This window comes from Camelus ferus, chromosome 5 (genome assembly GCF_009834535.1).
Source record: "Camelus ferus isolate YT-003-E chromosome 5, BCGSAC_Cfer_1.0, whole genome shotgun sequence".
In the NCBI taxonomy this organism is placed as follows: domain Eukaryota; kingdom Metazoa; phylum Chordata; class Mammalia; order Artiodactyla; family Camelidae; genus Camelus; species Camelus ferus.
The window spans coordinates 94,340,908-94,356,775 of NC_045700.1; the positions used below are offsets into that span (position 1 = coordinate 94,340,908).

At 45.3% G+C, this 15,868-nt stretch overlaps 1 protein-coding gene across 3 annotated transcripts; it reads left to right on the forward strand.

Annotated features, from left to right (window-relative positions):
• Positions 1-6,187: 6,187 nt before the first annotated feature.
• Positions 6,188-15,261, forward strand: COPS8 (COP9 signalosome subunit 8). 3 transcript variants are annotated; one of them, XM_032480567.1, is made up of 8 exons: positions 6,188-6,304; positions 7,455-7,525; positions 8,664-8,712; positions 9,997-10,129; positions 10,759-10,866; positions 12,407-12,469; positions 13,397-13,444; positions 14,126-15,261. In XM_032480567.1, coding segments are annotated over exons 2-8 (483 nt in total). In that variant the 5' UTR covers positions 6,188-6,304; positions 7,455-7,523; the 3' UTR covers positions 14,206-15,261. The 3 variants fall into 3 exon arrangements, with proteins under 3 accessions (XP_032336458.1, XP_032336457.1, XP_032336456.1); XM_032480565.1 differs by having other exon boundaries at positions 6,249-6,408; XM_032480566.1 differs by lacking the exons at positions 12,407-12,469; positions 13,397-13,444 and having other exon boundaries at positions 6,247-6,408.
• The last annotated feature ends 607 nt before the right edge of the window (positions 15,262-15,868 follow it).

A 15,868-nucleotide genomic window follows, 5' to 3' on the forward strand; every position in this document is an offset into this window, starting at 1 on the left:
GTAGTGACGTGGACCCTGAGCCCCGCACACACGCCCTGTCCGCTCTCCTGGACCATCAGTGAAGCCAAAAGGGGACCACAGGTCTAAGCAAGATGGGACAATTTAGAGAATGGACCTCCTCAAAGCACAGAGCCCCAGGATTACACTTGAAACAGTCGTTTGGAGGAGGAGGAATAAATTGCTCTGAAGTGAAAAACAGGTAAGACGCAGGGTCTAACCGCTCAACGGGCCTGAATGCGTTCCTCCCGGCAGGAGGGAAGTTCAAGATCCTCGCGGTGCGGCAGCGCCCCCTGGTGGAGAAGGCTGAGGTGACACCCAGAGGGTCCGCGGGGTGCTCCTGTCTCTCCGCCTGCCTTCTTCCCTCTACCTTGGAGGAGAGAACACTGGAAATTACTTCCCCGAGGCCGTGTTCCCTCCAGAAAACTAAGTATAATGTTTTCTTTCCACTATCAAAGGTTCAAAAGGCTGTGTCTTAAAACCCTGTGTGCATTAGGTTACAGAACATCTGGCTGCTGCCAAACACCTGACAATCATCACCACATGTTAGCTCGGGCACTGCACTGAGGCCGGCCTCGTTCAGCCCTCAGGACAGCCCTGCAGGGCAGCCCAGGTGTTACCCGGGTTTCACAGGGAAGAAGCAGACTCGGAGAGGGGCCAGGGGCTCGCCCAAGGTCCGGGCGAGGACTCTAGGCTGGGCTCCCAAACACTCTGCTGTAGTTGTGTGGGAAACGTGGCAGTTGTGGCTGGGGTCCCCCAAACCCACGGGGAGTTCTGTTCAGTTTCCAAAATGCCTCCATTTCTTTCCCCACTGAAGGCTGACTTTCTGTTAATCAACTCCAGGTCCCAGTCTGTTTCTAGGAAGGTACAAGCCATCCCTCTGGAGGGTTTATTGATCACAGGCAATTTGCAGGGGAGCTGGGCTGGGCGCTGTGGGAAAGTGAGCTGGTGGGAGGTCCGTGTCCTGGGCCGGCAGTTGGCACAGTCTGGTGGGCACAGGATGCCTTGAGGTGACGCTGGTGACTCTGACTCAAGGCCACACTGAGACACTCTGAGCTTAGAAATCACATGAAGCTCAGGGTTCATTTCCAAGCGATGCTGCATCTGTGAAGCCTGGGTTGGGCTTGGGGGTCCCCGTGACTCACACAGGCACAAAGTCTGCTGGGACGTGGGGAGCCCTGAGGAAGCAGAAGGTGGGAGAGAAGGAGGAACAGCGGGAGAAGCGCCTAGGGAAGAACACTGGCTTGATTCCACCTCCAGAAACCCCTGATCAAGTCCCTGTGCTGGAGTGAAGGCGCCGCCAACCTCTGTGCTCTGATTTCCCAGAGCTGCTCACCGGCTCTGAGCCTCGGGCAGGAGCTGACCGAAGTTCTGTGCTGCGGGGGCTTCTGAACCTGTGTCCAGGCCCCGCTGGGAGGAAGGCTGGGACTGATAAGTAAAGTGCACAGCAGGCTCCACGCGGGAATTTGCCTTTTCTGGTTCCCAGAGAGCTGTCTGTACTCAGGCTGGAAACGGAGGAGGTGACCACGGGGAGGAGCGTGGAGTACAGATCCCAACCCAGTGGGAATGGACCGGGTCCTGGGAGGTCCCACAGCCCAGGAAGAGTGAGGAGGGCAGAAGTAATCGGCACAAACCACGAGGAAGTGTTGCAGGACAGAAGTCAGATGTCCAGGCAGGGGTGCTGGGTCCTCCTGGAGACACAGGTGAGGAGGGCAGAGGGGAGTCCTGGGAGGTGACCAGCAGGGTAGATGTCCTGTCCTAGGCTCTCTGAAGACCAGCGAAGTTCCAGCCACCTCCCTTGTACTGAGGTCTAGGAGCACGCAGCGGGCCAAATTCCCATGGCGGGGAGGGGAGAGCAGCACCCAGTCACCCTTTTGTCTCAAGAAAGGTCTTCTCTGTCAAATTGCCACCGGGGCGGAACCCCCTGCTTGCAAGGAGACGTAGACGCAGAGGAAAGGAAGCAAGGACTGATGGACAGAGAGGAAGAGCCAGCCGGCAGTTCTCAGGGAATAAATGAAGGAAAAGCAAAAACATTCATTCAACATTTACTGAGCACCTACTCTGTTATGTGCTCACAATACGAGAGTATGACACTGCCCCACAGAGCTGACAGAATTCACATAAAACCAGCAATGAAAAGCATAATGCACCGGTCGATACTCCCTCATGTCGTTAACCGAAGCACATCTTTACCGAGGAACACATACTGGGTGTGAGGAGGGGCTCCCGATGACGTCACCTCCTTGTAAGCCCACGCCGTTCCCTGCCCATCACGGCTCTCCCTGGCCTCATACACCTGCTCGCCTTCCCTGCTTTATTCATAACGCCTTTGCTTCCACCGCTGCCATCATTTTTTTTTTTTTTTACCATTTTTCTTTGTTCCTCCAACTTTCCCTAACATTCATCTGCCCTTAGCTCCAGGGCCTTTCAGAAGTTTTACAAAAATGTTCTCTTTTAGTATTCACCAGTGAACATAAGTGTGAGTCAAGAGGGGGAGAAAATGAAAGAGATGTGTCCTATTTTTTAAATTTGGGTTGTTAAAGTTAAGACTTGGGACAAAAAAAAAAAGTCATCATGAAAATAATTTTACAATATTTTTTTAAGTCTTAAGGTACTTTTTTTCACCCATAATTTATCCCCCTAATCTTACAATAGTTTTCAATTCTATGTTCCCTTCCAACGTGTATCCGTAAATCTAGTCTGGAACATACTAATAGCCAAGAGGTATATAGCATATTATTTTCATGTTTTTCTTAACATTTTCTCAGAAAGGCTACTTTTACCAAGACTTTATGTCTGTGAATTTCATAGCAGCAAAACATCCCCCCGGGATGACTGACTACGACCTGCTTAACCATTCACCTGTTAGACGTTTAGGTCACGTGAGGGGCTTCAGCTATTGCATTTTATGTTGCTGTGCTATTCTTAGCTACATTTACTTCCTCTTTGGCAATGACCATCTCAGGGGCGCTTCCTGGGCAGAACTCTACCTGAAGGCTAAGCCTGCCGAGTGGCTCTCCCTGCGTCCTGCTACTTCGCTTTCCAAAATGGCAGCATCTACTGGCAACTGTCCACAGGGGATATTTTCGCCAAGAGCTCCATTTGAGACTTTATGACTCAGAGACGCAAACGTCCCTCTAAGTCAATGGTACATCAGAACCTACCTTCCTGTTTTTGGCCACATCAGCAACTCCCAAATCCCGATTCCTCCAGCAGACCACCCATCGAAATTAATACGCTCCTCTACTCTGCTGAGAGTTCTCCAGGGCTCAGGAGTTTAAAATGCATCCCTTCCCCCCGCCGCCGGTTCTCACCCCGATGACAGAGGCAGCTGCCCGCGCTCTGAGTTTATTTCCCACCCTGAGTGTGAAGCCCCGGTCCTCGACACTGAGCAGGGCTGGTTCAAGACTGGCCCATTTCTGCAGCTGCTTCCCTGCCACTCTGAAGCAGACCTATGCTGTCAACAAAGTCCACCCATGGCTCTGGTCCTCTGTGGCCCATCCTCTTGCCCCAGGTCCTGCTGCCTCCTGCCAATCACTTTCTGTCTCTATGGATTTGCCTGTTCTGAATATTTCACATAAGTGGAATCATGCAATATTTGGTCATTTGCAATTGGCTTATTTCACTTAACACAATATTTCTGAGATTCATCCAGGTTGTAGCACATGTCAGCACTTCAATTGTTGTTATTGCTCAATAACATTCCACTGTGTAGATGTATCACATTTTATCCTCTATTCATCAATTGATAGACATTCGGATTATTTCTACTTTTTGGCTATTATGAGTAATGTTGCCATAAATAACTACGTTGAAGTTTTTGTGTGGACATATTTTCATTTCTCTTGCACATATACCTAGGAATAGGATTTCTGGGTCATATAATATGTCTATGTTTAAACGTTTGAGTAAGTGCCAGACTGTTTTCCAAAGAAATTACACCACATTGCAGTCCCACCAGCAGTGTATAAGTGTTTCAATTTCTCCATATCCTCACCAACACTTATTTTCTGTCTTTTTTATTATAACCACCCTAGTGGGTGGGAAGTAGGACTTCATTTGGGGTTTGATTTGCATTTTCATAATGAGGAATGATGTTGAGCATGTTTTCATGTGCTTACTGGCCATCTGTATATCTTCTTTGAAGAAATGACTAAGTAAATCCTTTGCCCATTTTAAAATTTGATTATTGGCCATTCTATTTTTGAGTTATTCTAAATCCAAGCCTCTTGTCCAGCATATGATTTGCAAAATTTTCTTCCATTCTGTGGTTGTCTTTTCAGTTTCTTGATGTGTCCTGTGAAACACGAAAGGTTTTAATTTTGGTAACGTCGAATTTATCTATTTTTCTTTTGATGCCTATGTTTTGGTGTCATAGCTGAGAAACCAGTACGTAATCCCAGGTCATGAAGACTTACCCATGTTTTCTTCTAGTAGTTTTATAGTTTTAGCTCTTACATTGAGGCCCTTGATCTAGTTTGAGTTTGTTATTATATCTCATATGAGATAGGAGTCCAACTTTATCCTTTTACTTGTGGATATTGAGTTGTTTCAGCACCATTTGTTGAGAAGACTATCCTTTCCCCCACAAAAATGGTGTTGGCAGTTTATTGACTGTAATTGCAAGGGTTTCCTTCTGGACTCTGAATCTATCCCACTGATCTATGTATCTACACTTATTATCCATTGGTCTACCCTGTATCGATTACTGTAGCTTTGTAGTTATGTTTTTACATTAGAAAGTGTAAGTATTACTGTTCTCAATTTTCAAGATTGTTTTATCTATTCCTCACCCCTTGAATATGAACAGGAATTTCATAATCCTTTTGTCAATAGCTGCAAAGAAGCCAGCTGTGATTCTGATAAGGATCGCACTGAATCTGATTGTAAGTAGCATAGCTATTGAAATATAAAGTCTTCCATTCCATCAACAAAGGACGCATTTCCATTTACTTAGGCCTTCTTTAATTTCTTTGAACAATGCTTTATAGTTTTCAGAGTGTAAATTTTGCATTTCTTGTGTTAACTTTATTCCTAAATATCTTATTCTTTTGATGCTGTTGTAAATGAAGATGTTTTCCTAATTTCGGTTTGTTCACGGTTACTATACAGAAATACAACTGATTTTGTATGTTGATCTCTTTTCCTGCACTCTTGTTGAACCCATTTATTAATTCTAGTATTTTTCAATGAATTCCTTAGAATAAAATATGCCTGCATGTATGAGCTATGAAATACAGATTGTGTGATTTCTGTCACTCCCTGTATGAGTTAAATGCATTTATATTTGTGTTTAAAACCGGTTTTGCACGATATAAAGATGGATGGTAAAATTCATGCTAATAATTTAAACTTTTGTCTTTCCTTAAATATTAAATAGCAAATTTAAAAGTGCCATGAAAAGTCGAGAGAGACACTGCGAATAAAGGGAAAGCTTTATATGATACAGCCTTTAATGGCACTTTCCCTTGTTTTTTGAACAAGGGACCAGCGTTTTCAATTTGCTCTGGGCCCACAACCCCGCAGCAGGGGACAAATGGAAGCCACTTCCAGGTGGTGGAGCTAAGGACAGCGGAACAAACATGTAAATAAATAATGCACAATATAATTTCGCTAGCGATAAGTACTGTGCACAAAACTAAGACCGAGAGACCAGAGCAAGACGGAGGGGATCTGAGAATTACATCTTGAAGCCCCGCAAGCGATGCCAAAGGCTGGATTTAGGGATTTGAGCAGAAGAGTGACAAGATCTGATTTATGTTTCCAGAAGCATCATTTTGGCCGCAGCGGCCGCGTAGGGAGCAGCCCGCAGCGGGTAGCCGTGGAAGCAGGAGGGCACGGACGTCGGGGCAGGGTCGGCGGGGCAGGGGCGCAGCCTCCGCGGAGGTGGGGTCTGCAGGAGGGGTCCCCGCGGGAAGGAGGGCGCCGCCTTCACTGATGGGGCTGGGGGCTGCTGAGGGGGCGAGGGGGAGCAAAAGCTAGCTTTGGAACGTTTACGTTTGCACGGCCTCAAAGTAAAGACGTCGAACAGCCCCCAAATTCGCACAAAACCCCTCCCTTCTCGGCTTTGGCGTCGCGCTCTGACAGCGGCTTCCCCGGAGACCCCGGCCAGTCCTCCAGGGCACCGAGAGCGTCGGCTAGACCGCCGTCCACCAACCCCCGCCTCAGCGACGACTGATGACGCGCCGGAACTGACGGCGCGCCTGCGCGTGGGCCCGCGGCGGCGGCGGCGGTGGCGGCGGCGGCTTTTACGTCATCGCGGGCGCGACGCCCCGAGGGACAGACAGGGGTCCGGCTCGAGGGGAAGGTACGGCGGCGGGACCGGCTGGGAAAATGCCAGTGGCAGTGATGGCGGAAAGTGCCTTTAGTTTCAAAAAGTTGCTGGATCAGTGCGAGAACCAGGAGCTCGAGGTAGCCTTTGGACTTGCGGGGTCGCGCGTGGCCTCGGGCGGCGCCGGTCTCCAGGGTAACGGGGCCGGGGGCCCGCGGGGCTCCGGGGCGGGCGCCTGGCTGGCGCGGGAGCGGAGAGTGCGGAGCCCGGGACGCCGGGGCCCTCTCTGAGGGCCAAGCATCCGGGCCCGGCCTCCCCGAACTGGCTGGGAGCTTTGTGGTGGTGTCTTCAGCGCGTGAGCCCGAAAGCGCTGTACAGCTTTGCTCCTGACACCCGCCAATGTGCTTCTCGTATTAAACTTAAACATCCTTCCTCCCCGTTTTGGGGAGTGGTGGGGGATTGTGGGTTTTATTAAAGACGTTTGTGCTGGCATACACACAGACCAAGAGGACGTGACCACTGTAACCTTTTATTAACTCAGAAGGCATTTCTTAGTCTCATGTTATCACGGAAGTTTACCGTTTTGTCTTTAGTAGGAGAGGTGAAAGTTGTATCTTGCAGCTGTTAAAGTAATTAAGGTTTTTTTTTTTTTTAAAGAAAAGTACTTAAAAGGATGTATCAGACTAATACAAAAAGTTAATTAACCAAAGGACACAGCTGCAAACAGCAGCAGCTCACTAATAGACCCTTAACAGACGTTTTCTGAATGAATTAAAGTTGAATGAGAAGAGAAAGAGATGTCTTTGTAACTCAGCCGTGATTTTTTTTTTTTTGTTACCCATTTGTTCACCATATTTAATATAATGCTTTAGGAATTTGTTGAGAAATACTTCGTATAATAGTAAGACCGTTTAAGTAAGAATTTGAGAACTAGGAAAGGGATCCCATGTAAATATTCTTGTGCACATGAAGACACAGGCCCAGAGGGAGGTAAATCACAGCCGATGACAGATCTAAACTTAGTAGTCTGGTTTTTAGTGTGATACTTCTGTAAGCTGTTTCTCCATCTGTAAATAGTAAGTACTATAAAATATGCTTACTTTTTAGATTAGTAAATAAAATACTTCTAAAGATGTAAAAGTAGAAGAATAAATTAGGTTTTTTGCTTTCTTTTTTGGCCTTACAGGCTCCAGGAGGAATTGCTACACCCCCAGTGTACGGCCAGCTTCTAGCTTTATATCTGCTCCATAATGACATGTAAGTACCTTCTACCTAAAGCCAAGAGAAGCGTCTTCCTCATGAAATTATTATGCGTTGAAGTAGCATCACTAAAACATAGGCACAAGGAGCTATTCCTTTTATTGTAATACTAAGTATATTAATATACTTAACTTTGTGGATTGAATTGTAATTTACAAAACTATGATTAAGCTGAGCTACTTTAAAATGCATTTATTTTACATATGCCTTCTCAAAAATATTCCAATTTATGAGAAACTACAATGTCAATAAGTTCCTTTAAATCTATTAACCTTTTCTTTTTTGTCTTCATAAAACTTTCTTATGACCTCTGTTTTCTTAACTTCACATGTAATCAATAGACCAAGAGAAACTGCAAGGGAAGATTGAGAAAGCCAAGAGGGACTTATTACCAACATGTATTAGATTTCTTGAATGGTTTTTGTTTTTCAATTATTCCTAATTCCTGTTCATTGGAGGAAAGTCAGAAAGTGTAACTGTGCACAAAGAGTCCCTGGCAGTTCCACAGCCCCCTGGTGATTGCTGTAAAGTTTTGTTTTAAATTCTTTTAAACCTTTTCATTTCATGCCTTTTAAACTAAAGTGAGTCTTTTATTATTCATATATCATATAAATCATTTGATGTTTTATAATCTTGACATCATATGTTTGTTGCCATTCAAGCTTCCAAACTCTTAAAAGAAAAAAAAAAACTGTCTTGACGTTTTGGTGGCTATACCCACTGGTAGGTGGAAGAGTCACGATCTGGAGAAAAGCATCGTGTACCGTGTGTGTTGTCAGGGAAAGCCAGAGCCTGGAAAGCAGATGAATGTGTTTATTTTTATAGATGAGTAAATTATTTAGGCAGTTCTGTCTGTCTTTGTACTGTTGCCTTAATTTAAGATCTGGATTATTAATAATTGACTCAAAATGGAAAAATGTTACTTTGGTAAAAATAATATTTCATGTCTTTTGATCTGGAAACCTTCTTACTTCCCCTGGACAGATCCATATAAAACTAAATTTCACTCTTTATTATATAGAGTATTTTAAAGTAACTGCTGTGTGTTTGCAGTGGAACCTAGAACTTTAATTATTTACTGAGGTGTTGTTTTTATTTTAATTGCTTTTTCTCTCTTGGGGGGAATGTAAATTAGGAATAACGCAAGATACCTTTGGAAAAGAATACCGCCTGCTGTGAAGTCTGTAAGTATTCCTGCAGCGCGCTGTGCTGCTTTACCACAGGAATGGCGTTTAAAAGGTGTTTAGTCTCTGAAAAGCTTCTGTTTTGTTTTCCGTGTGGTTCACAGAAATAGTTATTAAAGCTGGTACTAAAGTTTAAGAATAGCTCTACAAGTTCCTCTAATCAGAAATTTTAATTTCCCTTGGATGGTATAGAAATCTGCTCAACTCCTGCCGATCAGATTTCTTGAGACACTTCTTACAAGGGTCTCTTTACCCAGTGAACAGCTGAGGCAGTTTGGATAAAAGTTTGGTTTTTGTTTTGTTAGTTTTTTGTTTTTTATTTGTTTTTTAACTGAGTTGTGTGGTTTGCTACAATGGTATTTATTTTGCTACTAGTATTTACAAGAACACGTTAAAAATAATCATTCAGAGCATTACATTATTTTTGCTAATTAGGATTTTAGATTCCTTATTTTTCATAGGAGAGTAAGTGAACTCACATATAAGTTTCTTCTAAAACAGAACGAAGTAAATTTTTAATTTCAGGTGATTCACTGTGTCTGCCGTAAACGTGAAGTGAATTTTTTGTACGTTCTCAAAATGTTAACAAGAATTCACCTAAATTATTTTGTTCGTTACTGATATTCATTCAGCAGCAGGTCAGATGTTTATACTCTTTCTTTCCTCCACATTCTAGTAAGATTGGAAGTTTAAAATAAAGCTTCACTGGTTTAAAATAAAGATATAAATGATTCGCAGTTTTCTGTGCTGGCAGTGGTGAGAACTCTGTCCTCAGGCTGCAGTGTGCCACATCTTAGGTTGGGAGTCTATCATTTTTTAGCCATTTTGCTATTACTTTTGCCCTCAGGATAGGTTTATATATCTTATGTACATATTTTGTGATAATATGTGAATGTTACATGTTCTGTGTATTATATGTTTATATGAAATGTATATAAAACATCTTTAAAAAAGCAATGTTAATACAACTAATTTCAAAATTATTTCTGAAACATTTTTGGACTGCTTTCTCATGCCTTAATTTTCTATTATAATAAAAATTCACATAAAATATACAAATAAATTCTGCATTACTGTTCACAGAATTTAATTTTCCATTATAATGAAAATTCATATAAAGCATACAAATAAATTTTGCATTACTGTTCATAGCACTTTTTGATAGTGATTGGGTTGAAAAAGTAGTTATACTTTCTAAGACAAATGTTGAATTATGTTTTAAGATACAGTTGTTGGTATATCTGCAGAGTGAATAATCCTCAAAGGCAGTGATATTTATTGCAGGCTAATTCTGAACTTGGGGGAATTTGGTCAGTAGGACAGAGAATCTGGCAGAGGGATTTCCCCGGGATCTATACGACCATCAACGCGTACCAGTGGTCTGAGACGGTCCAGCCAATCATGGAGGCACTTAGAGGTAAGTGTTTCTTTGTGGTTAAGAATTAAGTTAGACCAGACCCACTCCTTAAATGTTGCAGTAAGCCAGTGATGTGTTTAAGAAATAGACATTTTCTGCTAAGTGAATGGGGGAGTTTTCAGAATTCTTTTTCGAATGTGCTACCCTCATGCTTTGCTTTCATGTTGTTTGACTTTATGTTGGCAGCTGAGGGCCTCACTGCGCTTATTTTAATTCTAGATTGAAATTTCTCTTCAGTAAGAGGGGTTTTTTTGCTACTTAAATGAAATTTTGTAACAGTCCAGTAAGTGCAGATATGAATTAGGTAGGATTCTAAACCCATGTTTTTGAAAGCCAAGGCTGTGCCTTGGCTCTGTGGCCCCGATCTTTGGTGGGGTTGTCTCCAGCTTCCGGGTCTATAACTAAATCAATTCATAGGTGCTCAAACTTTTTTAATCGGTTTGAAAGTTTACTTGAGCACCTCTGACATGTTACGTATATCTGTCTGGATCTGTAAGCACAGAAATCTTTAGGTTGATCTGGTCTTGCTTATACAGTTTGGACAAAGACAGTGATGTGATTTAATCGTCTGTTTCAAAAATGCCAGCTCCCTTGGCTCACTGTTTGCCACACCTCCGCCCCCACAATAGATGCAACCCGGAGACGCGCCTTCGCCCTGGTCTCGCAGGCCTACACCTCCATCGTCGCCGACGACTTCGCAGCCTTTGTCGGGCTTCCTGTGGAGGAGGCTGTGAAAGGTATTCCTGGCTTGCTTTTTACTTTCAAGGAAAATGGAGGTGTAAGTTACAGGCCCACAACCCCTTATGTGAACCCCTTAGGACAGGATACGTTTGGGAACTCGGGCAGTGTGTGTTCTCTAGAAACGCAATACGGACGCTGTATTGCGCAGCCCGGCCGGGCCCTGGGCTGCAGGCGCCCTGTGACCGAGCACAGGGTAGTCCTGCAGAGGGGAAAGGGATGCAGGGCGCCAAACGGTCGGTCCAAGGGGCGACTGTAAACAGACTTCCAGTGGGTCACGTTGAGTTTTGCCACCATGTAAGTTACAGAAAATTATTTGGTTTATAGAGCTTTTTGGACTTCTGAGCATGGATAAGAAATTTTGAATTTGTGTTTACAGCACTTTTTGCTGAAGATGGGCACCAATTAAAGATATCTTAGAATAGGAGCTTTGTAGAGAATACTTTGCCATTTTTAAGAAATTAAAATTTGCCTATTTCTCTGGGATGTGCCCTTGTTGAGTACGCTGCTGGTCCTTCCCTTCCTGGGGGCTCCTTAATGTTCCCGCAGCTATTTCCTGTCGCGGTTCCCGCGGTCTGACCCCTGAGTATTTTCTACTTTTATCCCTAAGACCTTTGATCAACACCTAAGCCTCCTAAATGGTGGTGAGCCCTCTAGGTTGATGCCCAGGAAGGAAAAATCAGAGCTTCTGTTGACTGGTAGTTTGGGGGTGGGGGTGGGGCTGGAGGTGGTGAGACAGTGAGTTACGGGAAGAAAAAGGCAGCGAATGGGGGGCAGAGTCGAGCACCTGTAACACCCCCACGCCTGAGCCCCACGTGGCATCATTGTTTTCACAAGTGGTGGGAAATGCAAGAAAATAAAGGATGTGCCCGTTATTTGCTTTTAAATGGGCCAGGTGGGTAACATTATATTCGTAATTCTGAGCTTGAACTGTGTCCCTCCTGTGAATCCCGGCATCCTTCCCAGTGCTGGCTATGTGACCTAAGACAAGTTACCAGAATTCTCTAAACATCCTTTTCCATAGCTGGTAAGTTATGGTAAGTCCCACTTCACAGAGCTGTTGTGCTTACACAGAAGGGCCCCTGTGCAGGCACCGAGCACGGTCCCTGCTGCTCGGCCGCCTGTATTGTGTGCGTGTCCTGTAGTCTTTATCTTCACCGTCGTCTTTGTTCTCACTGATGTAATGATCAGGTGAAGTACCGTTTAAGTCTTCTTATGTCTGCTTTTAATAACATTGATCAGGGTAACCTCGTGCTCTGGGCTTTATGGAAAACTGGTCATGTGTTAGTGATGAATGATATCAGCCCGGTAGAATAAAATGGGGCTTTGACAGATGTTTCAGAAATACTTCAAAAGTAAGTTCCCATGAGAATGCTCGCTCTAGTGTACCTTTCTGGTAAAAATACGCATTGCAGGTTACACTATGTCAGGTCTCCCGTACAAGGAATGTCACTGACGGAGTGTAGATCTTGTAAATGAAAGTTAGGGTTTTTTGGGTTTTTTAATTTCTTCATTTGTGTGTCAAATGCACATTTTTAGGTATACTAGAGCAAGGTTGGCAAGCTGACTCCACCACAAGGATGGTCATGCCCAAGAAGCCAGGTAGGTGGGGCCCTTCGCCCGTCGTGCAGCCCTGGACTCCTGCAGGACCGCCGCAGCTTTCCGGGCCCTGACTTTCACTAACCTGGTATAAGATCCTGCTGTACTAACACAACGGAAGTGAGTCGTGTTAAACCCAGGCACAGCGTGAGGGACACTGAGGGCAGCAAGGACCTTAAGGATTGCCTCGTTTCACCTTAATCTTTTTAAAGTTTTACGTGGGTGTTTTATAATCTTATCACAACTTAATTTTACTAAATGTTAATCTCCATCCTTTTATTTATGGGGCCATTTCTAACTGCTTATCCTTAATATCTAAACTATTCCTTTTACAAAAATAATTTTAAATGGTCAGATGGCCCCCTTTCTCCTTATGCTGTAGGCGTGTGGACTCTTCTAAACAGGACTCTCGGTGGCTTTCACTTGCACAGAACTAAGTGCTCGGGCATTTTAAGGCCCTGAATGATGTGGCCTGTCCTTACCACCTGACTCTGAACCCCTAGTCCCTCAGACGTCCTCTCTGGAGTGAGCCGTGTTCCCTCCTGCTCACCAGGAATGCCCTTTTCCCCTGTATCTTCAGAGCTGGGCTCAGTCCCCACATCCTAAACCCTTCCGACCCGCTCCGTCCCGGAGCTCCTTCTGTCTGCTCTGAATTCCTCTTGTGTAGACAGTGTTGACCCCGCAGTAAAGCGCTGCCCAGAGCTCAGCGTGCTGAGCCCTGCGAGGGTGCGGGAGAGCGGCGGGACGTGGTCCAGCCAGTCTAGGTGGTGAGAGGAAGGCGCCCTGATAAAAAGCCCAGTGTTACAGAGTAGCGCGTAATCGCGGTCTCTGAGAAGTAAACGACCGGAAATGCCGTTGCGTTAAAAATGACGTGCTGTGTGAAGCTGCTTCACGACACCTTGTGTAAATCGGGCTGTCGCTTTCATTCAGTTGCAGGGGCCCTGGACGTCTCCTTGAACAGGTTTACTCCCCTGTCAGGTACGTGTTTTACGTGCTCGTCTAGAAAAACCCTTCGCTGTTCGTTCTTGTTGTATCTGCCCTTCTTAGCTCTGACCTGGTGAACAAAGAGACCAAATCCTGCACGTGGCATTTGTAATGACACCTCTGGTTGCAGGAGTCAACGTGGGGGCGCTCCCTGAGGCAGCGGCAACGGGGCCTGGCCCCCGAGCCTCCCTGGTGTCATGTAGTGTCCTGACTTCGCTTCTCAGCCGCCCTGGCTCAGGCGTGTCCCCAGGCTCGCGTGCGATAACCGAAACGTCAGAACTGAACTCCCTGGTGGGGGGTTCTTTGGGGTTTTCTGTCCATTGACAATTGACTGTCCTAGAGGAGTGCCTGGCACGTGGTAAGCACGAGGTCATCGTTGAATTAAATGTCACCTGGGAGGGGGTCTTTCCAAGAAGACCTGCGGTATCTTGAAAGAGACGTCTGTTAAAAGTGTTTTTAACCTCCACACAGGACACTTCAGTAACAACAAAGCCAGACATGCCTTCACTCCCCGTTTGGGAAAACTACTCATAAAAGTTGTGGCTTCTTGGCTTTTTTTTTCAATGTTCAAAATCAGGGCAAATCTAAGAAGACATTGGAGGATGTGGGTGGCTGGACCAAAGCTTTGTCACGCTCGTGTCTGACTTGACGTGTGTTTCTCTCCCTAACACCCAGAGCCTGCCCCGGTTCCACCCATCCCCAACGAGCAGCAGTTAGCCAGACTGACCGACTACGTGGCTTTCCTCGAAAACTGATGGGTCGCTCTGAGCTCAAGATCCACCTTCGAGATCTGACAGAGAATGTCAAATGTTTATTTTCAATTTTATTGGATGGATTAAGCACCTCAGCATTCCTTAGTGTGTGATAAAATATATAATATAAAGTATATTATATATATTTTGCCCTTAAACATGCTGAATGGTTGTTGAAACGATTCTCACTTTGTGATTTTCGACAGTTTGGGTGGAGCCCGTCAGTATTACGCAGTCAGTTTGCATTTCCTAGTGACTCACAGAACACAGCTCTCCTGCTTCGTGTAGAATGGTGGCCGGCAGCTGTCTCCCCCGCCCGCCGCGCCCGCGCCCGCGCCCGCGCCGCTGGGTGACGGCTGTGGTGGCGCGTCTGCCGTTTGAGGACGACCGTCCCCGGGGCAGCGCCTGAGCTGCCGGGGGTTCTGCCTCCCCTTCTTTGGAGATTGTGCTCTCTCGTCCTCTCCCCTCCTGAGCGTCACAAACGTAAAATGCTGAGGTGTAGCTGAGGCTCAGAGGCCCGTTTCCTCAGTAGGCCGGGGTGCTGCCTCCGGGTTCTCCCCCGAGGGCGTGAGCGCGTCCACTGCTGGCAGCGGAGGGCTTGCCGTGAAAGCGCGACTTGCGTAAGACACCCGGGAGGAGCGTTAAGTGGCGACGTCTCCCTCCGGAAGCGAGGTGTCCGCGCGGAACGCGTTGTGCCGGGAGAGCAGCCGTAAGACGCGCGGTGCGCTTCGCGCCGCCGGCCTGCAGCCTGTTCGTTCTTACGTTTAGCCCGCGTCGAGTTCTGACTTTTGGAGAAATGCTAAACAGGTTGTTCGTTTTCTGTGTGGCAGCCCTCTGAATATTTGAAGTTTATTGTATATTCAGGTTAAAACCACCCCCTAGTTCATTTATTCTGCATTTGTTCAATAAATATTTAATTGAATTCTTCAATTGTTTTATTGAAGGTAGTTTCTAGAAATGTCACTGTCCTGGTCTTTCTGTGGATGCGTTCTGGTCTGCCATTGTCGCTTCTAGAATATGAACTTGTTAATTAAATAGAAGTGTCCTTTGTGGTGGTAATTACATGATTTGTGTTTCCACTCGTTTTAAGTAATTTTACTGGCTGTTTCAGTTTTGTTAACATTTATGGAAATACCTTTTAAATTCACATTTTGTTCAGCCTTGAAAGGTGAGTCATGTTGTTAAAGCTTGTTTTACAACTGAGAATATGGAAATTCAAGAAATCAGAGAATCAATAGCGAGAAAGTAATGATGCCAGTTTTTGAACTTCCAGGTATTAAGTACAAATTGTATCCATGTGTCTTATTTTTAATTGATTGGAATAGACGCAAATGTTCAGTCCTAGGGGACTAGTTGAGTAAACAGTGTCGAGCATGGTGCCACACAGCTGCAGCACGCACGCGTGGGTGAGGGTCTCCACATACAGCAGGTGAGCTCCCCGAAAACACAGAGAACGAGGGGTGTATATTGTTACTCCAAGAGTGAGAAAGGGTGCATGGGTGCAAGTGTGCGTATGTACATATTTGCCTGTATTTCAAGCAGAAGCTATTGAAGGATAAACCAAAACATAATAAATGTGGTTCTCTTAAAATGGAAGAGGCGGACCGTACCAACAGAGAAGAATTATTTCAAGTGACTCCAACACAGTGTTTTGATTTTACATTGT